At 38.1% G+C, this 20,395-nt stretch overlaps 1 protein-coding gene across 3 annotated transcripts in view; it reads left to right on the top strand.

Annotated features, from left to right (window-relative positions):
- LOC136738699 (semaphorin-3D) overlaps positions 1-20,395 on the top strand; it is a 73,240-nt gene that overhangs the window by 16,652 nt on the left and 36,193 nt on the right. For all 3 annotated transcript variants that reach the window (XM_066698303.1, XM_066698302.1, XM_066698301.1), the window contains one exon: positions 11,319-11,532. In XM_066698303.1, the coding sequence (XP_066554400.1) occupies positions 11,394-11,532 (139 nt within the window). In that variant the 5' untranslated portion in view covers positions 11,319-11,393. The remainder of the gene's footprint in view (positions 1-11,318; positions 11,533-20,395) is intronic.

The following is a 20,395-nucleotide window of genomic DNA, read 5'->3' as shown; positions in this document are numbered from 1 at the left end:
CCCATGAAAATAAAGTGGTGTGAGGATTTGGTTCTGTGGCTCAGAATCTGTATTGATGGCATAGAGATTTATTGTGCCCTTTCTCTGATCAGTCCAAATATGTAACCTTTGGATGATGATGTTATTGCTAAATTAAACAGTTTACACTCAGAGCCTCTGGGAATACATAAAAATAGCATAATGGTTTTCCATTCTTTACATTTTCCTTCTGGGCGCCACTACTAATTTGGCTTTATGTCTTTTAACTTCCTCCACATCTAATATTCCTCACATAGGCTGAATCAGTATCTCAAGCTAAGGTGTAAAATTAGATTCAAGTATCAACTGTTTTGTGTTAAAAATGAAATATTATATGTATTTTAACCCTGGATGCTTTTGGGTTCTATCGATTAGACAGCGGGAATGTCAGGCCCAGTCTGTTCCATAAGGAACATATAAAGCTTCCTTTCTTTGGTGTAGTGGAATAGCACGGAAGCATGAAAGGAACATTTCAAAAAGGTTAAGAAAGAAAATAATGTTTTTGCTAATGACAACCTGGATTAGGTGCAATAATTTGAATATTTTTCTTCCATTTCTTTACAACAGTTGCAGTGTTGAAGCAACAGCTGATAAGTTATTTCGTTTACTTTTATTATTTTTCTTAAAAAAAAAAAGAAAATCTTGTTGTGTATCCCAATCACTAAATTCCCACTTGACCAACCAGCTGAATAAACTGCAGTGTAATAATATTTCTGCTGTTGTCAGTCTTATATATGTTCTGCTGTATACATTCCACTTGAATACAGTAAAATAAAGCCTATAGTTAATTACTAGTGCATGGTTAAAATGCATGCTGAACTGCTACATTTAAGTGCTCATGATGTATAATGTGTTTGTCTCACCTTTGGTGAAGGAGAAAGACTTCATTTTTAGTTTCAGTTTGTTCACCGTAATTCCCTCAGTCTTTCTGAATGCCTTCCAGAATCTTTGTTCCCTCCTACAGCGAAGCAGAAGGCTAGTTTGCAATAACAGTCTTTTTGTCACTGGGAAGTGGGGCAATGTACTCTTGTACAATGGAATCAGTCTGTAATGTGTACATTACTGATCCACAGTGTTGGCTCACTAATGGATAGCACAACAGGGCATTCATATGCCTAGCAGGCAAAATTCCTAATTATATTTCTACCTTGTTATTAACAGATGCCAAAACTAACAGTGTGTTTTTGCTTCGGAAATTATGGGTGTTTGCCATCACAGTCATTATTAGACTTTATAGGCTGTTTTTTGCAAGTGTTAATGGATGCACAATATGGGGTGAAGTGACCCAGAAATTTCCACAGGCGCTGAAAAGAAAATAAGGTTACCTATACATTTTAAACCTTTGCATGAAGCACAGGTTGTGAAAAATATGTGTTCAATATGTGTTCAAACTTTTTTAAATTTAAAACTGATTAAACTACATTACCTTTTTTCGGTTATTGATGCTTAGAGTATAGCATGTTTTCCACAAAAGTATGAAATTGAAATTCCATTAAACCATTACATTATTTACTTCTGTTGAGAATTCTCCTAATTTTTCTCCTAAACTCATATAGTAAAATAATGTCTCATTACCAAGTTTGAAGTGATATTCAAAGCTGATTCACCTATTTGTTTCTATTTTTGTATCAGTCAAGATTCTGCTATTATCTATTCTAAGCTAACCACATTAACACCTTCAGAAATATGAGAAGTTAACCCCTCCCAAAAGACTGAAATAAATAGTATTTTCTGTTGTCTCAATTTAGGGAATTTGTGACCAATTATAGCAGGAATATCCATCACAGGAGGCTTGTATTTGCTTCCAGCTAGTTAAATGTGCTCCTTGGAAAGAAAAGCATGAAAAAGTTAAAAAAATATTCAGCCATTCTCAATATGACCTGTGGGACGCTGGCACAGGCTTCAGTAGACAGAGCAGTGGACTAATTGTGCTGAACTTGGCACCTTTTAGGAGTTGCTAAGGTGTGCTGATGCCAGAGTTTAGTGCAGCACACTGGGCACCAAAAGGACCGGCTCCATGCCAAATCAGACACTGTGTCGAGGTCTTTCGCACCCAATGCATGGGGACAGCTAGAATCCCAAATTCTTTGCTGCCATCTCTTCAAATTAGATTGTACAAATGCTCTAACATGTCTGTACAAGCGGGGAGATAGCTGGCACTTATTTTTTGAACAAGGTACAATACTCTAAAGCTGTAATTAGACTCAAAAGTGGCATAAAAACAGGGGATAATAAAAGCGCACAGAAACCCTTTACAATGTATGCTCATCACATATCTTGCAATGTGTTTGGGCAACACAAAAGGAATACAGCTGGGATCTTGCTCATTGGCTGGGTGAGTACTGTGTGGGTAGCTCTTGTGGTGACAGGGCTTTTCAGTAGCCCTGAAGGATACTAATGAGAGGACTTTATTTTTTATTCAGTTTCTGCCATTGTGGGGCTTTTGTTGTGCAGAAATCAGTTATTTCTGCCTCTGGAAAAAAACAGATTCCGTCCCACATCTTATCTCAAGGCTTTGGTAACTCATGTTCTGGGTAGACTCTAAAAGGTTTAGAAATATGTCTCCTTTAATTTGGGAATCAGAGCATCCTGTTTTGTCTTAAATCATAAGCAGGAAGGAAAACCTTAACTGTTGTTTTACCCTTTTTTTAACTGACTCAGATATGATTAATATTGAAAAGAATAAAATGCAATTAAATGAATAATAAAAATAATTTCAAATATTTTACAGCATGCAGATATACTAGTTTTCAACACTCTAATTAGAGAAAGTGGCTGTTGTATTTACCTAAGTGATTAACAATAAACACTTCCAAAATGAAGCCATAAAAATCTAGGCTCAGTACTAGAAACAGATCACTAAATCACAAGCTCCATGATCTGTTTAAACAAGTGTTACTGCCCTCTCTGATCTCATCACATTAGGGGCTGCCCCTGAGTCAGCGAGAAGAGCCCAGACATCGACTGAGCGAACACTTTGAACTGAGTGACTGCAATAAACCCCTGATGGGGTCAGAGCATTTACACAGGGGTTACCATAAGACGAGTGGGCACAAGTTTAGTTTATACATGTCCATGCTGAGTTCCCCTGGGGAAGCCAAAGATTACATTTAAGTGAAGTCATGGAAAACTTCAAGATTAAGACTGTGCGATGCTAAACTGTTAGCCAAATTTTGGGGGTATTTCTAACTACAAAAATATAGTTACTTTCTCTACTACACTTCTGCCCAACATTATCCATAAGTTCTTAGCCAACCTTTTTATTATTTTTTTCACTCCCTGGAATGTCTGTCACATTGTCTCTGCAGGATAAGCACTTCCATTGTTTTATTGCTGTTTTGACAGCTGACTCTTAAACTGCGACAAAGTCATAATGATGCAATGACCTTCGACGATTGCGTTGCAGACAGCATGAGACCATGGCCTTATCCCAAACTGCTCCTTTGTTTCCTCGTTACCCTCCCTTGTGGGGCAGCAATAGTATGCTTGCCATCTTAAGAGGTGTCTCAATTAATGCATCCTCCCACCCAGTCATTCACAAGAGTACACTTTTGTGAAAGTTTTGCATTGAAATCCCAGATTTCCTAGCGTTAAAAGGTGGAGACCCCAACTTTGTTTGAAGTTATATACCTTTCAAGAGAACAATGATACTGTCACTCACCAATGTGACCATACTACTGTTCATTTTACAGTGTGAAACATGCTGTGGATTTAACTATGACTAGTCATATAAAAATACCCACAATACAGCCCAGTACAGGATAATAATATTATAATATTATTATTAGTATAATTACATATTCAGATGGTAGACACAGGTATCAAAGTACAGAAGAATCCATGTAGACTAACATTTTTACAGCATTACACTACGATGCACAAGTACAGATGATACATGTTGTATGAATCCAAGCTTTTATAAGTATGAATTACATTTTCCTGGCTTTGTCACACTTGCAAAACAAACACTCTCAAACCTGTTGAAGCCACGTCTGCTGAACACCCTCCAAAATTGACACAATGTCTGTTGCTCACTCTTCCAACCCCTGACTTTTTAACATTTCTGTTATTTCTGTTATTTACTTTGTGGGGTAGAGTTTAAAAAATAAATTGTTGTTGTTGGCAACACATTAAATATTTTTGTTTTCTGCTCAAGATAGTGAAGTACAGTATTACAAACTTGGGTAAAACCACAGCTTGATATTCCAACATCTATTACCCTGCAGAAGAATGCTGTAATTAATGGTGTGAGTATGAAGTCCGCCACAGATGTTGTTTGTTATTAAACTTTTCTTCAGCACATTCTAATTATTGACAGGATCAGTTAATGCTATACAGTGGGAGGTTTGAAGAAAGTTATTGATCATCTTAGTTGTCATTTTAATGACTTAATTTAGTTATCTGCCAATTTCTATTTTTGCATTCCCCCTGCAACAAAAGGATGAAGTCAGGATGTACTGTAGATGAGCCCTGGGGCAAGCTTAATTTAAGGAGTAACAGCCTTATCAAGCAGAGCAGCGAGATCCGTTTCTGTAGGCAATTTAACACGCATACACAGAACCAGAATCAGCCCACCTGGCTTTTTTCATAGTGCAAATAGCAGATTTATCCCTGTAGGGAACACATAGGTCTCATTCATAACACTGCGGGCTCAGCTATGACGTGGCCTTCTCAACTATAGGGCCCAACATGATCTAAGAGCATATGCATTTGACAAGTTGAGTCACTCAGGAGTTTCCTGTCCATGGATTTTAATGTGATTTAAAAAAAACATATATATATATATATAACTGGATGACAGATTGGTGAAAGCTGGGAGAAGGGATCATGAGTGGAAAGGCGAAAGCTTTCTACGTGCTGATTGAAATCGGTTATCCCATCCTGGCTATGATAGGGAACCCAGGAGGCCATAGGCACTGCGTAGCCATCCCAGACTCTGAAATGGACTGAAGGAGCTTGACTCAATTAGCCTCAAATGATCCAGGAAATGAGAGTGGTTGTTATTATACACCGAACAGAGGGATCAGAAGGCCCAGACAAAATGTATTGTGACATTTAATAGAAAAGGGCCCTGTAGATGGTTACCTTGTTTGAAAACTGACTAGTTTCTCCTGGGGTATTTTTGATTAGGTGTAGATATGACCTAAGCCTTGTGTGTCTGAGTGTTTTACAGTGTATACATGGTGTGATGACACATCAGGGGAGATGCAGCTGTCAGCACATGGATTAGAAACCCTTGCTGCTTCTGTAGTTTGGAATTTTTGTGATAGTTTGAAAAGGCCGTATTTGTCTTCTCATTGTACTAATGACTTTAATATGTCCCAAATGTGGGTAATTTAAAACAGTAAGAGAAAAGGAACAGATAATTATGTACAATAAAATGCATTGGATTTTGTTTTTTTTTAAGATGAAAAAATAGGTGGAATAATGGATCCATGTAAGTATATATTTAAGCCTATTGTGCGATAGCATCTGGGAAGAAGCTGATTGGGCTGAAATTCAAATTCCAAGGTAATGATCCCAAACATTCTTCCAGGAATCGTTGAACCATGTTTTCAGTTTTCAATAAGATGCGTTTGAGAAATCAGTACAATTTTTCTGTGATAAATTTATCATTTGTATGTGCTCGCCAAGAAAAATGAATTGCACGTCGGGAGGTGTTCTGTTGAATTAACACTTTACTATATGAATTCACCCTTACTTCATGGCTAGGATTATACTAAAAATGTTGTTCCTTAGTGAAAAGGGATTAATGTATTGATTGTTAACATCACATGTATTGTTTACTATTATTACTCATTGTAACAAATTATTAACTTTCATTCTAATGAAGGTGATAGACATAGACATAGACATAGATTTACATATGTATTATTGTGACTGAAATTAGTATACTGTATTCTTATATAACAGTGGTCCACAAAGTCATGCCCGTGTGTCTGCTGTGCCCGCGATGCTTATTCTAAATTTTAAATAAACTAATTTTCTTGAGGGGAAAAGAACCAAAAGATAATGCACTGCAAAAACTAAACAAAAAATACAAATATGCAGTGTAGTGATAGATCGAGCAGATATAGTTTCAGAATTACGTGTCTGTGGAACAGGCGCTCAAGTCCAGCAAAATAATGGACTATTAATCGATTCATTTAGTTTAATACATATTTTAAATAAAATTATACTATCATTACTTAGCAATGATTTCTTCTCCAAATTTGTTGATAACTAATTCGGACCAGGAAAAAAATAACCGAATCACCTAAGAACATTCAGCTTTTGCATGACAAATGTTGTTAGTAAACTACAAACCATGGAAGAAGGAATGTAATTGACTGATAACGAAAGTTTCACTTTCACTCTGACTGTATCTAGTTTGCTTTTCAAAGTAGTCACAGCTAATGTCCTTTGGTACTACAAAAACAAGTTTCTTTTTTGGCAATGCAACATTAACTTCAGGAATAACAATGAAATGCAATGTCTAAAATAAACAGGCAATAAAATAACCAGCTGCTTCTTCTTAGATACAAACCTTAAAATCTCTGAAGTAGTGCTTAGGAGAAGAAGCAGTACATTTGGAGGAAGAGGAATCCAGCTGCTTAGATGGCAGTAGTTTACATAACACTATAAAAATGATGCAAAATGTGTTGTGTTTAATGACATGCAGTAATGTGTTAAAACAACACATTTGTTTTATGAGAGTATTCAGAATCAATATGGCCACTAAATGCTCTATTCCTTTATTGATAAGGAGATTATGTGTAGCGTGATTTGCTATGTCAGATTATAGAGTCCCGATTTTAAAATCCCGGACGTCTCAAACAGTCTCGTTTCTTTTACTTGTAGTAGTTTAGATGAGGAGTTTGTGTGATGTCACTCCCAGGAAGCAGCTCATGCTCCTTCACCAGAAACAACTATCTCTCATGTTGCACACTATGGAGTCAGGGTTGCCATAGGATTAGATCAACTGAATCAGACCACTTTGAGTATTGGACTTAAAAAAATAACGATTAAAAGTTGAGCTCTAGAATATGATCAGTCATACAAGCCATAGAGAGTGCGTGTGTGTATTAATGAAGTGCTGCACTGTAGACCTTGAATGGGTTAAAGATAAAGACATTTCAAATTACTTTTTGAAGACTGCTAAAATAAACAGCAGGGTATTTGCCTTCAAATCATGGGCCCCTCTCAGTGTAGCCCGGAAGCTGTAACTTATACTCAGCGAGGGCCTAATCTTCTTCTTAAATATGTTTTGAACTATACAGAATGACCCCCAAGAAATGTCTTTTACAGTTCAATGTCACACTATAAGTGGAACAATAAGAAACTAATCTCTTGTTGACTTGATGTTTTTTTTCCTTCTTCTGAATGACCAAGCAAATGTTTTTTCTTTGTTTCACCAACTGATGATTAATGGCCTGCTGACATAAAAAAGGGACAATTTCAAAGCTGTGAGAATGTTGCTCAATCTGAGTGTTGTGCACAGACAACCTTGTTAGCACGAGCATGGCAGATCACTGAAGTTGTTACCAAAGAACAGCTGTTTCAATCTTGTGATAACTGCCTCCCTTAAATAAGCAAAAGACAGTGGGGTTATCTATTAATCTGGCAGTGCCTTCCTTGTGGATTCAGTACCTGTAGCTGGTATTTTAAGCAAAAGCACTTTGTGATGCAGATATTCAGGGCTGTGTTTTATTGCTTCTTTTCTGCCAACAGCTGCTTTTTAACATGTTCCAAGCTCCAGTCCACTTCAAAGTCCTGCTATCTCCACCTTCTGGCCCTCTTCCAAGCCTTCCAAGCTCAGAGAAAGAAAATGTGTTCTACTCGTATTTTTACCCTCTTGGAGAGAGTCATTGTTGAACTTTTAAACTGAAGGGTACGATCTGAACTGTTTTCACCACCACTGATAGGGAGGCTTTGCGGCCACGGAAGTGTGCCCAATTTCCTCTTATAAACAGGGATTGACTCATGTTGGCAACCTACTTTCTGGAATTCATTTCGAGTGCTTCCCCTTCCCACCAAAGTTATTTTAATTTGCCTACAATTGTTTTTATGTCATTATGAAACAAGGACAAGTACATTTGTGTTCCCAAATATATATTTACTGTCTAAAAAAAACTTATAGCAGTTCTTAATTAATTTGAAAAGTAGAAAAATGAAAACACCTACTATTAAAAGTCAAATCATTATTGGCCTTATTTCTTTGATATAAATATGAACTAATGCTCAATGTTTATGCTTGAAACTTTGCATATGTCTAAACGTTTTGAGATCCATAGTTTGTATTAAACCCTTGTTGGTCTTTCATCCCGGTATCTAAGACGTGAGTATTATATGTGAGATAGTCCAGATTTCAAAATGAATTACTTGTTGGACCGAAATACTGGATCACTGAAAACCTGAGATGAGTATCTCTACTATAATGTTGATAAAATGTCTCAGCTGTCCAAGCTAGTTCCACTCAAAGGCAGCAGTTGATGAAAATATGACAACTTAAACCACAAGGCTCCCAAACTCATGATAACAAGCATGAAAAAAAAACAAAAAAAAACTAAGATAAAACTTGCAGCAGCTGCACAGGCTAGACTGATACTCTTGGCCTGAACCAGAGAAAGTGTTGTTATTCCAGGCATCAATCCTTGAGCACAAAAAGGTGGAGGATAGGGGAAAGAAACTAAATGATGGAAAAACCAGTGAAAGGAAGGCAGGTGGAAAATGGGACTATTGTGAAATGTTAAATAGACCACATATGAAAAATATTCGTGTCAAAAGTAAAAACCATAAAAATAAAGATGTAGTATTTTCTTGAGGCTGCTAGCGTGCTCATGTCCCTAAACTGTGTAAAAAATTGACTCCAGGCCCCTTACTTTGTGACCTTTTGACTTGCATAACCAGATGGTTCTTCAATGCAGTTATTAGTGACTATTAACATTACTCTTTTGTGTTGCCTTCCAAATCAGGTTAGCCAAGACAGGAACTGTTTATATGTACACATTGACTTGTGATTGCATATATTTCTTCAAGTAGGTAACTGCTGGCCATCTGCACTTTAGGAGAAACTAAAAGACTGTTGTTTGATGTAAAAAGTGTGTATAACTTTAAAGGCAAATTATATGTATGTGTGTGTGTGTTTTTGTGTGTGTATGTGTGACTATACTTTTTAATCCCATGCACAGAATGGAACACCTGTTTGTTTTTTAAAATGTATTCAATAGATTCTACTTGGCAAGGATTTTAATTTGTTGGCAATTGTTTACAGTAATTGTTTTTTTTTTCTTCTTAACTGGAGGATAAACTGCACACCAGCTGTTAGACATTTACTGCCAGATACAACCACTCCACAGATCTCTCCAAGCCATGCGCACCTGCTGCCAGGCTAGGGCAGTAATTCAGGCCTAGGCTGAAGGCCAGGCCTAATCAAAAGCTTTAACACCTTCTATAAATCTAAAGGGATTGATAGGTTAACAGGAAAAGGCTGTAAAACCGCCACCTCCTGTGACTGTCTTGAACCCCTTTTAGAGTTTGTGGAATAAATCACGGGCAGATAAACTTTATTCCACTATTTTAAAAGGTTTTTTTTACTGCTTTGGTTGTGTGTAAAGAAATATTGTGACAAAATGTCTGGAATTTACAATGTCTTGGAGGTAGAGGTATGTTAACAGCTCCACACTGAAGTTCTTGTGTATTCAATTCCAATTTAATTAATGTTTCAATTATTCGGTTTAAATTGATGTAGCAATGGTCTGTCAATTCATGGTGTTTCGTCATGTTTGATTACATGTTTACATCAATGTCCTTTGCACTTTTGTTATGGGACTCAATGGCCATGATTTGACACCACCATATACCACATAGTAACTAGACCATGGGAATAACCTGGTTAGGAGTTGGGGGGTGTATTCTTTGAATGTACAGTACTTTATTCTAAGAACTTCAAATTACAGACCTAGAAAAGATGTGTACAAAAACAAAGTTTTTTTTCTTTCTCTTTTTACTATCTTCACAAGTGGTTATTTTGCCATTAAGAACTGTCTGAATGGTCTTTATCACTAACAATTCCTAAATGTATAGTCCTGTTATTACTTTAAATGCTCTTGTTTTGTTTGTGCTAGGTTGCATTTGTCATGGCCCATTATAACATAAGAACATAAGAAAGTGTACAAGCGAGAGGAGGCCATTCGACCCATCATGTCCGTTTGGTGTCCATTAATAACTTAAGGATCCAAGGATCATATCCAGTCTATTTTTGAATGGTCCCAAATTGCTGGGGAGTTTGTTCCAGATTGTAACAACAAAATAAGTATAGTACAGAAATATATGTGCTCCAAACATTACATACAGATATTGACTGAAAGCACATCTTGTACAAGAAACCAAATACTATTTTTGTGTTTTTTGCTGTTGTTGCATTACCTCAGTAGCCTATGGGAAAAAAAAACAGGAATGTTGCGGGAAGTATGCTTTATTTTGTTGCTCACGGCTAGTGGAATACAACAATGACAGACACCTGGGATATCCTATTCCCATTGCTTCACATATCCCTTTGAAACCATGCATGTTCTCTGAAGGTAGCTTTTGTTATCTGTTTCAGCTTAAGGACTTCCTCAAACATTGCTGACCTAAGTGTGCAATACATTGTGAAGTGTGGCTGGCTATCCTTAAATCAAGTGTTATGGAATGTCGGTGATAGGAGCTGCCTGGAAGGCTCAAAAGGATATATATGCTCTTCAGCTTCTATCTTGAACGGAGATGCATACTGACACTCCCAATATCAGCATTCCTTGTTCTGAAATGTATATTACAACTGTCTGCCATGACTAAGGCCAAAAAGCTTTGACTACAAGAGGAACTCAACCTCCCTTAAAATCAATCCTGTCAATCCCCGTGAAAACTGCATCCTTTTGCCAAATTCTGCCCTTAAATAGCAAGTACCTGGGTTCAGAAAAATATTGTTTTACTTCCCCTCCTGCTGATTCAGCTGTTTAAATACCATCCCTGCCATTCTGCTGTCCATTGCCAACATTCTGACGTTTACTTATTAAGCTTATAGGTGGAGTTTGTCTCAATTCCTTTCCAAGATTGTGTCTCTCTGGTTGAGATCTGATATCCCTCTGGTGGGCCTTTTGATAACAATACACACCTGAACCCTCCCAGTACATTATTCAATTCAAATTCACAGTGTATCTGGTCTAATATTATTTTTTAAATAAATATTATTTTTTCTAAACCAAGGTGACTTACAGTTTTCTCAAGAAACATTTTCAAAAAGGTCTAGGCAATGAACTTTTCTCTGCTGCTCTTCACAGGTTTCACTCTGATGTTGCTGAGCTTACCAGCAGGGTAATGTGATAAAGAAGACTCCCCTTCCTCCTTGAACAGAAATGGGAATTGCAGGGTCCCAGGGCAGGGCATTGTCCCTCTGCCCATTCCAGCTATGCGTATTGCTCCCCCTTCTCCAGCTCCTCTCTCCCATCTCAGCCTGGACTCCAGGATCGGCCCGACTGCGACTCTCACACACAGGTGAGTCACCTATGCAACCACTGCTAGCACGAACTGGAGGGTCTACATCCAAAGAGCCAGGGTTAACTAGGTCTGTCCATAAAATGCGTTGGTAAAAACGTGGCATATAGGCTTCTGTTGTTCTATTTGTTTTAAAGTTAGAAGTCTATAATACTATAGCTTTAATGATGTTGGGCTTTAAATCAGGCAGGGGATGTGTCCTCAAGACTTGCTGTGTGTTTGACATGTCTCACAGCTGTGGGAGAACCAGATTTTAGTATTCATTGTGTGTTGGAAGCACCTGCATTAGATGTTCCTCATTTCTGTTAGAGAGACTGCAGCTTGTAGGTCATATCCTCTGCAACAAAAGGAGGCTGACATCTTGAATTTGACTGCTACTTCAAAATAGCAATGTGCAACACCTGACAGCAGCCAGCAGATAAATATTGTTTCCATTATTTAGCATTTTTCCAGTGAAATGGTGTGAAAAGGCGACAGTCTTGTTTTAAAGTAACATTAAAACAGAATGTGCTTTATATATTTGGGTTTTTTGTGTACTAGCTATAAATATGATTACAAAAACATAAACTCTCCAACTTACCTTCCCTACAGAGAGACCTTTCTAATTTTGGCCTTTTTTTCTGCTTTCCAATGCCAACTTTGAAAGCTATAATTAGTGTTAATAAATTATAATTTTATCATTAGGTCTCTGACTGAGAAACAGACAGATATTAATAACTTAATGATGGCTTTATGGCAGGTTGTCAGAGAGCAGAAGTAAACATTCAAAGCAGGTCCCCCTACCTATAAAGGAATGCCAAGTTGTAGGTGTTACGAATCCTGTAAATAGGATCTGGGAACACATAAATAATAAAAGGAGAGAGAAGACATTTTTACTGTGGATACTTTAAGTGGGGGTTGGGTAGGGATGTTGTCCAATGAAGTAATGTCTGAAAATAATTTATTTGCAATGTACAGTAGTTATTTGCCCTCACTGTCACTATGGAAACATTAATTAAATCACAGTAAACACTGTCAACACCTTATCTTTTAAATACTTGAAGTGAATGTCCCCGATAATGGGTTGCTATACGTAGGCCTAAGGGAAGTCTGCAGGGCTGTTTTACATCTTGGCTCTTGAAGACACAACATCTGTAGGAAACCAAGAACGCAATAAATCACACACATTGTTTCCTCAAGTGAAACCAAGGGAAAGGAAAGGCAGAAACATTTTCATATTGAGAATAATAAAAAATAGATTCAAATGTCTTTGTATGTATAATTGTAACACACACCTTAGTTGGATCCATACGTTCTTAACCTTGAGGGCGTACATTTTGATATTGCAGTGATATTTTTTTATGTGAAACTTGATTATTTTCACATTCTGCGCATGGGAATCACAGTAAGCAATACTGAGTTGGCCCGTGTGCCCCAGAGATTGGACAGAGTGGTGTCTACAGGGTGAAACTCGTTCACTGCGTAACATAGTGCTGTGGATGGCTGGCTTCCTGCATGTAAACTCCACACTTGCCAGTCCACTGCACATTGTTAAAAGAGGCAGCCAACCTTATGACACATGCCCCCAGTGAGCACTATATGTACTCTGTGGTCCCTCAGGTGAATGGAGGAGTTCATCAGCAAGATGGATTGAATCACACTGGGATTTAGGATGTAAATTACTAAAAAAGGAAAAAGGAATTTGTATATATTTTTGGTAAGTTTCGGCAAAGGCAAAATGACAGTCCAGAACCTTCTCACAAAGTTGTGTGATTGATTGTATTATGTGTGTTTATTATTTATGTTATTATTTGTACTTTTGTAATAAGATGTATTACTTGTTTAAAACTATTTTTCTGTATTGTAAAGACAAGTCTGGAAAATGTGTACTTGGAAGAGAACAATTTCCACTGTGGTTTACAAAGTCTAGATCCTTATTGTTGCAAAATTAACTATCAGTGGTCATTAATTTATAATATAGCTGAGGAAAAGATATATAAGTTTTGAAACTCATTCTGTAATCCTTAAGTGTGTGGAATCTGATACATTAAATGAAAACATTAGTCTAAGAAAACATGTTAAGTAACTGTGTCACTAGAAATCCGGTCCCTAATGAGAATCAGCTCAGCAGCCGTTTCTCTTTCTTGACATAGAAGGACAGACAGTAAGAGGGCACATCCCCAGAGCAGACCTGTATTATCTTGATACTGCATTAATCGCAGGGAATTGACATCAGGAACCAAAAGTCAGGGCAACATCCTAATAGGAAAGCATGTCAAAAAACAACAACAACGTCTCGGCTTCCTTTGAAATAGCAGGGTATTATTCTATAATTCCAAGTATGCTTTCTATTATCTCCTGCCCTTAAAGTAATAGAATGTAAGTGCACTGCAGTCAACATTAATTTCTACTCCAGAAAAAGTCTCAAAAAGTACTCTTCCAGCAAGACGTTACCAATTATGCCTCAATGCTACATCGTGTCTTAAATTGTGCTGGTGTGTCTTATGAAACCGTAGAGACCCCTGACTATGGAAGATGAATAATAAATGGTGAATGGACCGACTGAACATTCCTGGGTGACAGGTTGAGAGGTGGTAACTGTACAAAGTGGATCCAGGGCCTTAGAATGTGTTTGAACTCCACAGAGGCTAGAGATGTGGGTGTGCAGCCACCATGTGAACAAGTCAGGAGAAAACCTGTCTCTCAATCAAACTCAATAGAGCTGCTGAATTCAGACACACAGATGTTCCGACAAGGCCCACTCCCCGTGATGCCTCGGTACTGTCTTGCCCTTGTTTTCTCAGGGGAATTAAATTGTCGGGTACAGTCAGTAATTGAAGTGAGGTGGATAATTGGGATGGACGTTTTTATTGTCCTGAAATTGAGTCGGCTTCCTCTGTTTGTGCTTATTTAATCTTAAAAGGTAAAGTAGACTTTGATGATGCATTGACATGCGCTTGCCTCTAGAAGCTGCTTTCCTGCAAAAAATGAAAAGGAAAAAAGACTGCAAACCAAAGTCAAATAAAAATTAATATTTTCTAGTAGAGTTTGACTGTGTATGAAACCATGCCTGTAATTTGTGGTCAGCTCTTTGCTACTGTATATTTTACCATGATCTAATTTCAGCTATACATGGTAGCCTTGTATTCAGAAGGCTGCAGTTCTGAATTAAAATCAGTGTTAGGTAATTGGGGAGACTGAAACTGTAAATGGCCTGAACTCTGATGTCTGTCTCTCCTAATGACTGTGTGCTTTTGTTTAGAGTGAAAGTGGAGTATAAGTCCCCCCTAATTATGAAGAAGAATGAACATGTTCAAAAATATTATTGCCCAGAACAGCCCTTTGCTGCACATGTATTCTGAGACCTGTTTCACATGATTTAGATGAGAATCCTTTAATTGAGAAGGAAGTTCCCACTCGAGACAAAATCACTCCATAGAGCCTTGAGCCTATTTGTATAGCAGAAAGATCTAAGGAGAGCTGAAAAATCCATACTGGATATTGGGAGGTCTGTGTCGAAACGAGTGACTAAATTCTCCAAATTGCAGAGATGTCTCATCCCTTCTTTATGAAACCCAGTCATGTAGCAAAAAAATTCATATTTTATGCCAGTGCAGTCCCATCATGATGGATTTACATAGCCAACAGTATAAGGATAACCCAATTCTGTTAATCTCTAACAATCTGTTGGCAACTGAAACAACATGTCATCTTTTATATTTAGCTTGAAATGTAATGATACTATTAGTAAGGCACTACGTAATCTTTCATTTTAGTCATTGCATTGCTAGATTCCACAGTTTCTGGTTTGGTTTAGGTTAGACAAGACCGAAAACGTCTGCACGGGGGGATTTCTGTGCCTGGCAAGCTCTCCAAACTCGAATGTTTATTCTGCTGCGAGAAAAGCTCACCACTCTTTAAATGCCTGAGGGTAGGCAATAAAGCTTACTGAAGTACTCAGTGTGGGAAACACATTAAAATCTCCAGTACAGTATGCTTTACATAGAGACATTTTAATAAACACCTAGTTCAAAAGTTTTGATTTTACATGTTAACAAATGCATAATTACAGAGTTATTTGAGTAACTAACATGTAGTTAATGAGTACCAACTATGTTAATACACTGTAGGGAGATCTATTGTAAAGTGTAACTAATGATTTTAAGCAGAAGGCTGGAAAAGCCAAAGTGTGTAGGGGCTGTACATATCTGGGTAAAAATAGCTGTAAAATAGAATGTATAGTGTTTTGTTGGGCGTTTTTTTTTCTGTTAGATATCCAATTTCTTTCCGTTGCATTTTCTCTTTGTTTGGCGAGTGCTGTCATGTTTTTTATTAATTTAGTTATTTGAAGGGATTGGCTTTTTAACATGGCAAGCATTAAATTATAATGTGTAATTTCTTGCCATTCTGTCAGATTCAATGGAACTGTTCTTTGCTCCACATACTTCTAGAACAGCTACCTGGCAAGTTGCCTTTCCATCCACACCCACAACACTGTTTCAGTACTGACAAAACCTTCACTTCGGGAGAGCAGGATGAATCTATACCATCTCTCGTGCCGTCTTGCAAATATATGTCATGTCTGTGTCAGTGGAGGCAATGTACACAGCCCAACAGCCAGTGCTAGTCTGAAGCTGTCATAACTCTTTGTCAACAAGGTTCCCATGAGTGACCTAATAGGTTAGACATGGGGTTTCAGCAGCTCCAGATTTAAAGTTTAGTCACTGGTTAAAGGTGCTGAAATAAATAAGAAAGCATCAGATTGTATTCACTGTTAGGTTACCTCTGTCTCAGTTTTTGCTTTTTACCAGAAAAGATTAATTTTTTGGGGGGTGATGTTTATGGACAGTTAATCACAGCAGGAGCAGGCCTCCAGAAGAAAGTCAACAACCTTTTTAACTGCAGTAAACTAACTTTGCAAGGCATTGTCTGGCACAGTTTATATGTGAGCTGAATACTGGCCAGAGTATGCAGTCCTGTTTTATGTATAGTATATTCTCAAGCATGGTGGTACCCTTTTAGAAAAGCAATATTGTATACTTTCAAAATAATCAGACTTGTCAGAATGTGACCAAATATATTTTATTAATTGATTATCAGAGCTCAAACAATGCCACTTTCATAAGCCTATCTTAAAAAATTAACTATGCTGATATAGCATAGTATATCCCTTCCTTGATTTAAGCCTCTGATAACAGACTTGTCCAATAGACTCTGCATAGTGGTATGTTCTGTCACCTCTCACAGACTTTTCACCTGTTTCATTTCAGTCAGAAAGATTGAGATCTTAACAGGGCCATAAAATGACATTATCGAAAGCAGGCCCTCTGACCTGTTGAAGGATGCTGTCTGGGTCTGAACCAAGGCTGTTGTGTGAAGAACTCTTCACAGCACTGCACCTGTATTGTAATGAGGTGCGGTGGATGAGTCTGAGGCTCAGGGTTGAGGCTGTCTTGGGGAGAACCTTGGCCAGGATGAATGCATCAGTCAGATAATGGATAGAAAGCAGGGCTGTGTTTGGGGCTCCCTGTCTGAGATGGAAGAATGTTGCTCATTCTGGCTGGTTTCTTGCTGGATTCTAGTTGAAAGATAAAACATTATTATGAATGTAGTCAAATTTACAATCCCTTATTTCTCTGTACTTCAGATGGAGCTAGCCCCCCACACAGAATCTAGTTTCCCATCATGTTTCACCTCTCGATTGAATTTGTCATCTCCGGAACATACTACCATGCAGTTAACACTGCGAGTACACCAGATGTAACTGCTTGAGATCTTTCTTAACGCTTTTCATTCTTGTGGTTAGTGTCAGTTGCTCTGCGTTGTTTCTGCCTTCTGCATGGTTTCTTTTATAGGCTGTTGATTTAACCTAAACTGACTGCTCTTTCCCCTCGCTGGCCTATTACCTTAACATTTACATGTAATCTCAAACTCATTGCTCCTACAATAGCTCTCATTAGTGCAGGAGCATCATTTCTGGATTGTGACTGAGATGTACAATTTGTGGAACTGAGGGTCTTCAGCTCAAACAAGCACAACCCCTCAGTGGTTCACAATGTGCCCCTTCCAAGACCTGAGTTGTTGTTGTTGTTAAAGAAGTAGTGTGAAGAAATGGGACAATTACAACACTTTTTGTTAGGTTGCTCACCTGAGTAGTCCATGCTTCGTGCAAAGGGCTGCTATTTTGCATGTCTCTATATCTGGGCAACAGTGCATTTTAGACAGTAAGCAGATTCCAGAGCCCATTAAGGAGACAGTGATATGTTGATGGAAACTGCATTCCCTGTGGTCCACCACCCTTTGTAGCTCATGGAAAGATGCTTCAGCATGGCGGAGAGACATTTAATTGCTTCTTCGTTTTGTACTTCAGCAATTAAGAACTGAGCCATTGCCCTTCCTGAGTTTAAGTGCTACAGAACGTTTTTTTTTTTTAAATGAGAAAATATAGACTTCAGTTCAACATATGAAACCACACAGAGCAATCTGTCATCAGCATTACATTTTAAAGATGCATACTTAACACCCAGAAGCACTGCCAAAAAAAGCTGCATTCTATTAGTAAAATATGGACCTGAGTCATTCCATTGAAAGATACAAATCAGCAAGAGAGAATCTTCTGAAGTGCCAGGAAATGCAAATACTGCAAAAGACAACATGGGAAAAAACTATTATTTGCAGTTTCATTTCAGGATATCATCTGTTCTTTGAGGGGAAAAAAAGCTTTTAAAGTATTGCTGCTACTGTGCTAAGCCATAGATGTTTACCAGACAAATTTACCAGAGGTTCGCCAGAGATTAAACAATGTTTTGAGGATTGAAGTTTTCCATTGCTGTCTAAGCTGTACTGGAGCCTGGCCTAGACTTTGTCAAAAGTGTCATTAGATTGACAAGACAAAATGTGTGGCTTCTGACCCCAACAGTAAAAGTACACACCCTCCGGTCAGCATCACTTACCCTCTGAAATACTCTGGAAAAAAACTAAAAAGAGAAATGAATTTGTTAACTTGCATGGGAAAAAGAAGCCAATTCCAGGACCCTCACATGACCTCTGTGAAGTATCTCTTACTTTTAAAGGCAGGCTGAGTGAAATAGTCCATGAAGCTGTTAACGGGGGGGGGGGGGGGGGAGACTGAACCAGACAGTCAGCCATCATCACTGACACTGATTTAATAAAACAGAGCCCTTAGAGTTACACTTTCAATGTTACAGCAAATCATAGCCGTCTGCCCTCAGACTCCATCTGACTTGACATGGGGGTCTATTAAAGTAAAATGTATCTGCCCATCGCTATGAGGGTTAGGCTTCTGTTATTTATTTGCTATGGTACCCATATACTTTATTTTAAGCTTTGATTACAGCTAAGGCAAATGCTCTAGTTCTGTGTGATATTCAGTTACTGGAGATTCAACTGCAGTTTCAAGTGTCTTCATGTTTTCTTGTTTTATTTATTTCTTGTTTAATAAATGTTCTACAGGATGTTCTCTCCCAGGCAAGCAAACACACTATCTGCATTACACACACACACACACACACACACACACACACACAGGGACACAAACACAGCATCTTTCAACAGTTGCATTTATGTGACAGAAAGTACAGCAACTTAATCTGTCCTGGAACAGAAGTCCTCTACAGAAATTAAAACCTTGTCTTTGCTATTTCTTTTGAAACAGTAGAACCTGGTAGAACAGTAGAACCTCTTTGCTGTTGTGATTTTTAAGTTCCTATACAACGTGCTCAGGACAAAAGCTTTACTATGTTGCTTGTCATTTTTTATGCAATTCACAAGCTATACTGTGCCTGAGAACCATTATACTCCACACCTGTACCATTGTACATTAGCACCATTGAAACTCCACATTCTTGCATGTAATCTGGGCTCAATGGTTACAGATCTGCTGTCTCAAATCTTATCCATGAATGTTTGGTGACAGGGGGCTTCCTGCTGCTAAATCCAGAGACTATATGCTCTGTCTAGGTTGGGGATAGACGCTGAATCAATGGCTTTGTTTAAAACAATAATAAAAACACTTGAGACCTATTATTGCACAACAGTTTGTTTCTAAAGTGCTGGTTGGGCTTTATGTAGTAATTTATTTATTATCTATGAATGTATTTTCCTGTCTTTATGACTATTTGGGGCTTTGGGATGAGTCATAAAAGACTCATGTAATAAAGGATGTTGTTCAACTTTTGTATTTTTTTTCCATCCAGGAATCCTTACAGAATAGGATACCCCTCTTATAAAAGGAAACCCTGAATATGTCTTATGTGCCTGTAAAAATATGAGTAGACAATGGTGCTGGGCATAGCACAGCTTCATAAGAGCCTGAAAAGTCAAAAGCTGGGAAAAGATAGTACTGGTTATTGTGTCCGCCATTTATGAGAGTGTGCTTTCTTAGAGCAGGCAGTGCCTGAGAAGAGCAACAGGAAGGATGATGTTGGAGTTCGGTCGTGGAGCGAATTTGCACCCAGGGGCAGGAAGAGAACACAATGGCTTCAGGCTAAGGATATCAAAGGCTGGCTCTGTGGTGGAGTACTGAACTTTTGAAAGATGTGCCCTGAGAGCAGGAGGGCTAGGCCTGGGCAGGAAGCTGGTGTGATGTGGAGGATGGGAAGGGATGGGGGCTATCAGAGGGTGGCAGCTTAGTGTCCTGTGAAAGATCACTCCAGAGCTGCCTAGAGTGTGACACTGAAAAGGCCAAAGAAACAGCGGAAAGAGGCCTCTCTGTTTATTTGGTCTTTATCGAGTAGCTCTCCACTACAGATTCCAGACCTATCACTGACTTACAGATTTTTTTATTTTTCATTTTTGTTTTGGTCCTGTCATCCTGTTGTCCATATTAACTTTATTACTGAGTTATAAATCAAATGGAATGGAT

This window comes from Amia ocellicauda, chromosome 3 (assembly GCF_036373705.1).
Source record: "Amia ocellicauda isolate fAmiCal2 chromosome 3, fAmiCal2.hap1, whole genome shotgun sequence".
Classification (NCBI taxonomy): Eukaryota; Metazoa; Chordata; class Actinopteri; order Amiiformes; family Amiidae; genus Amia; species Amia ocellicauda.
This window is presented reverse-complemented; position numbering and strand designations above follow the sequence as displayed.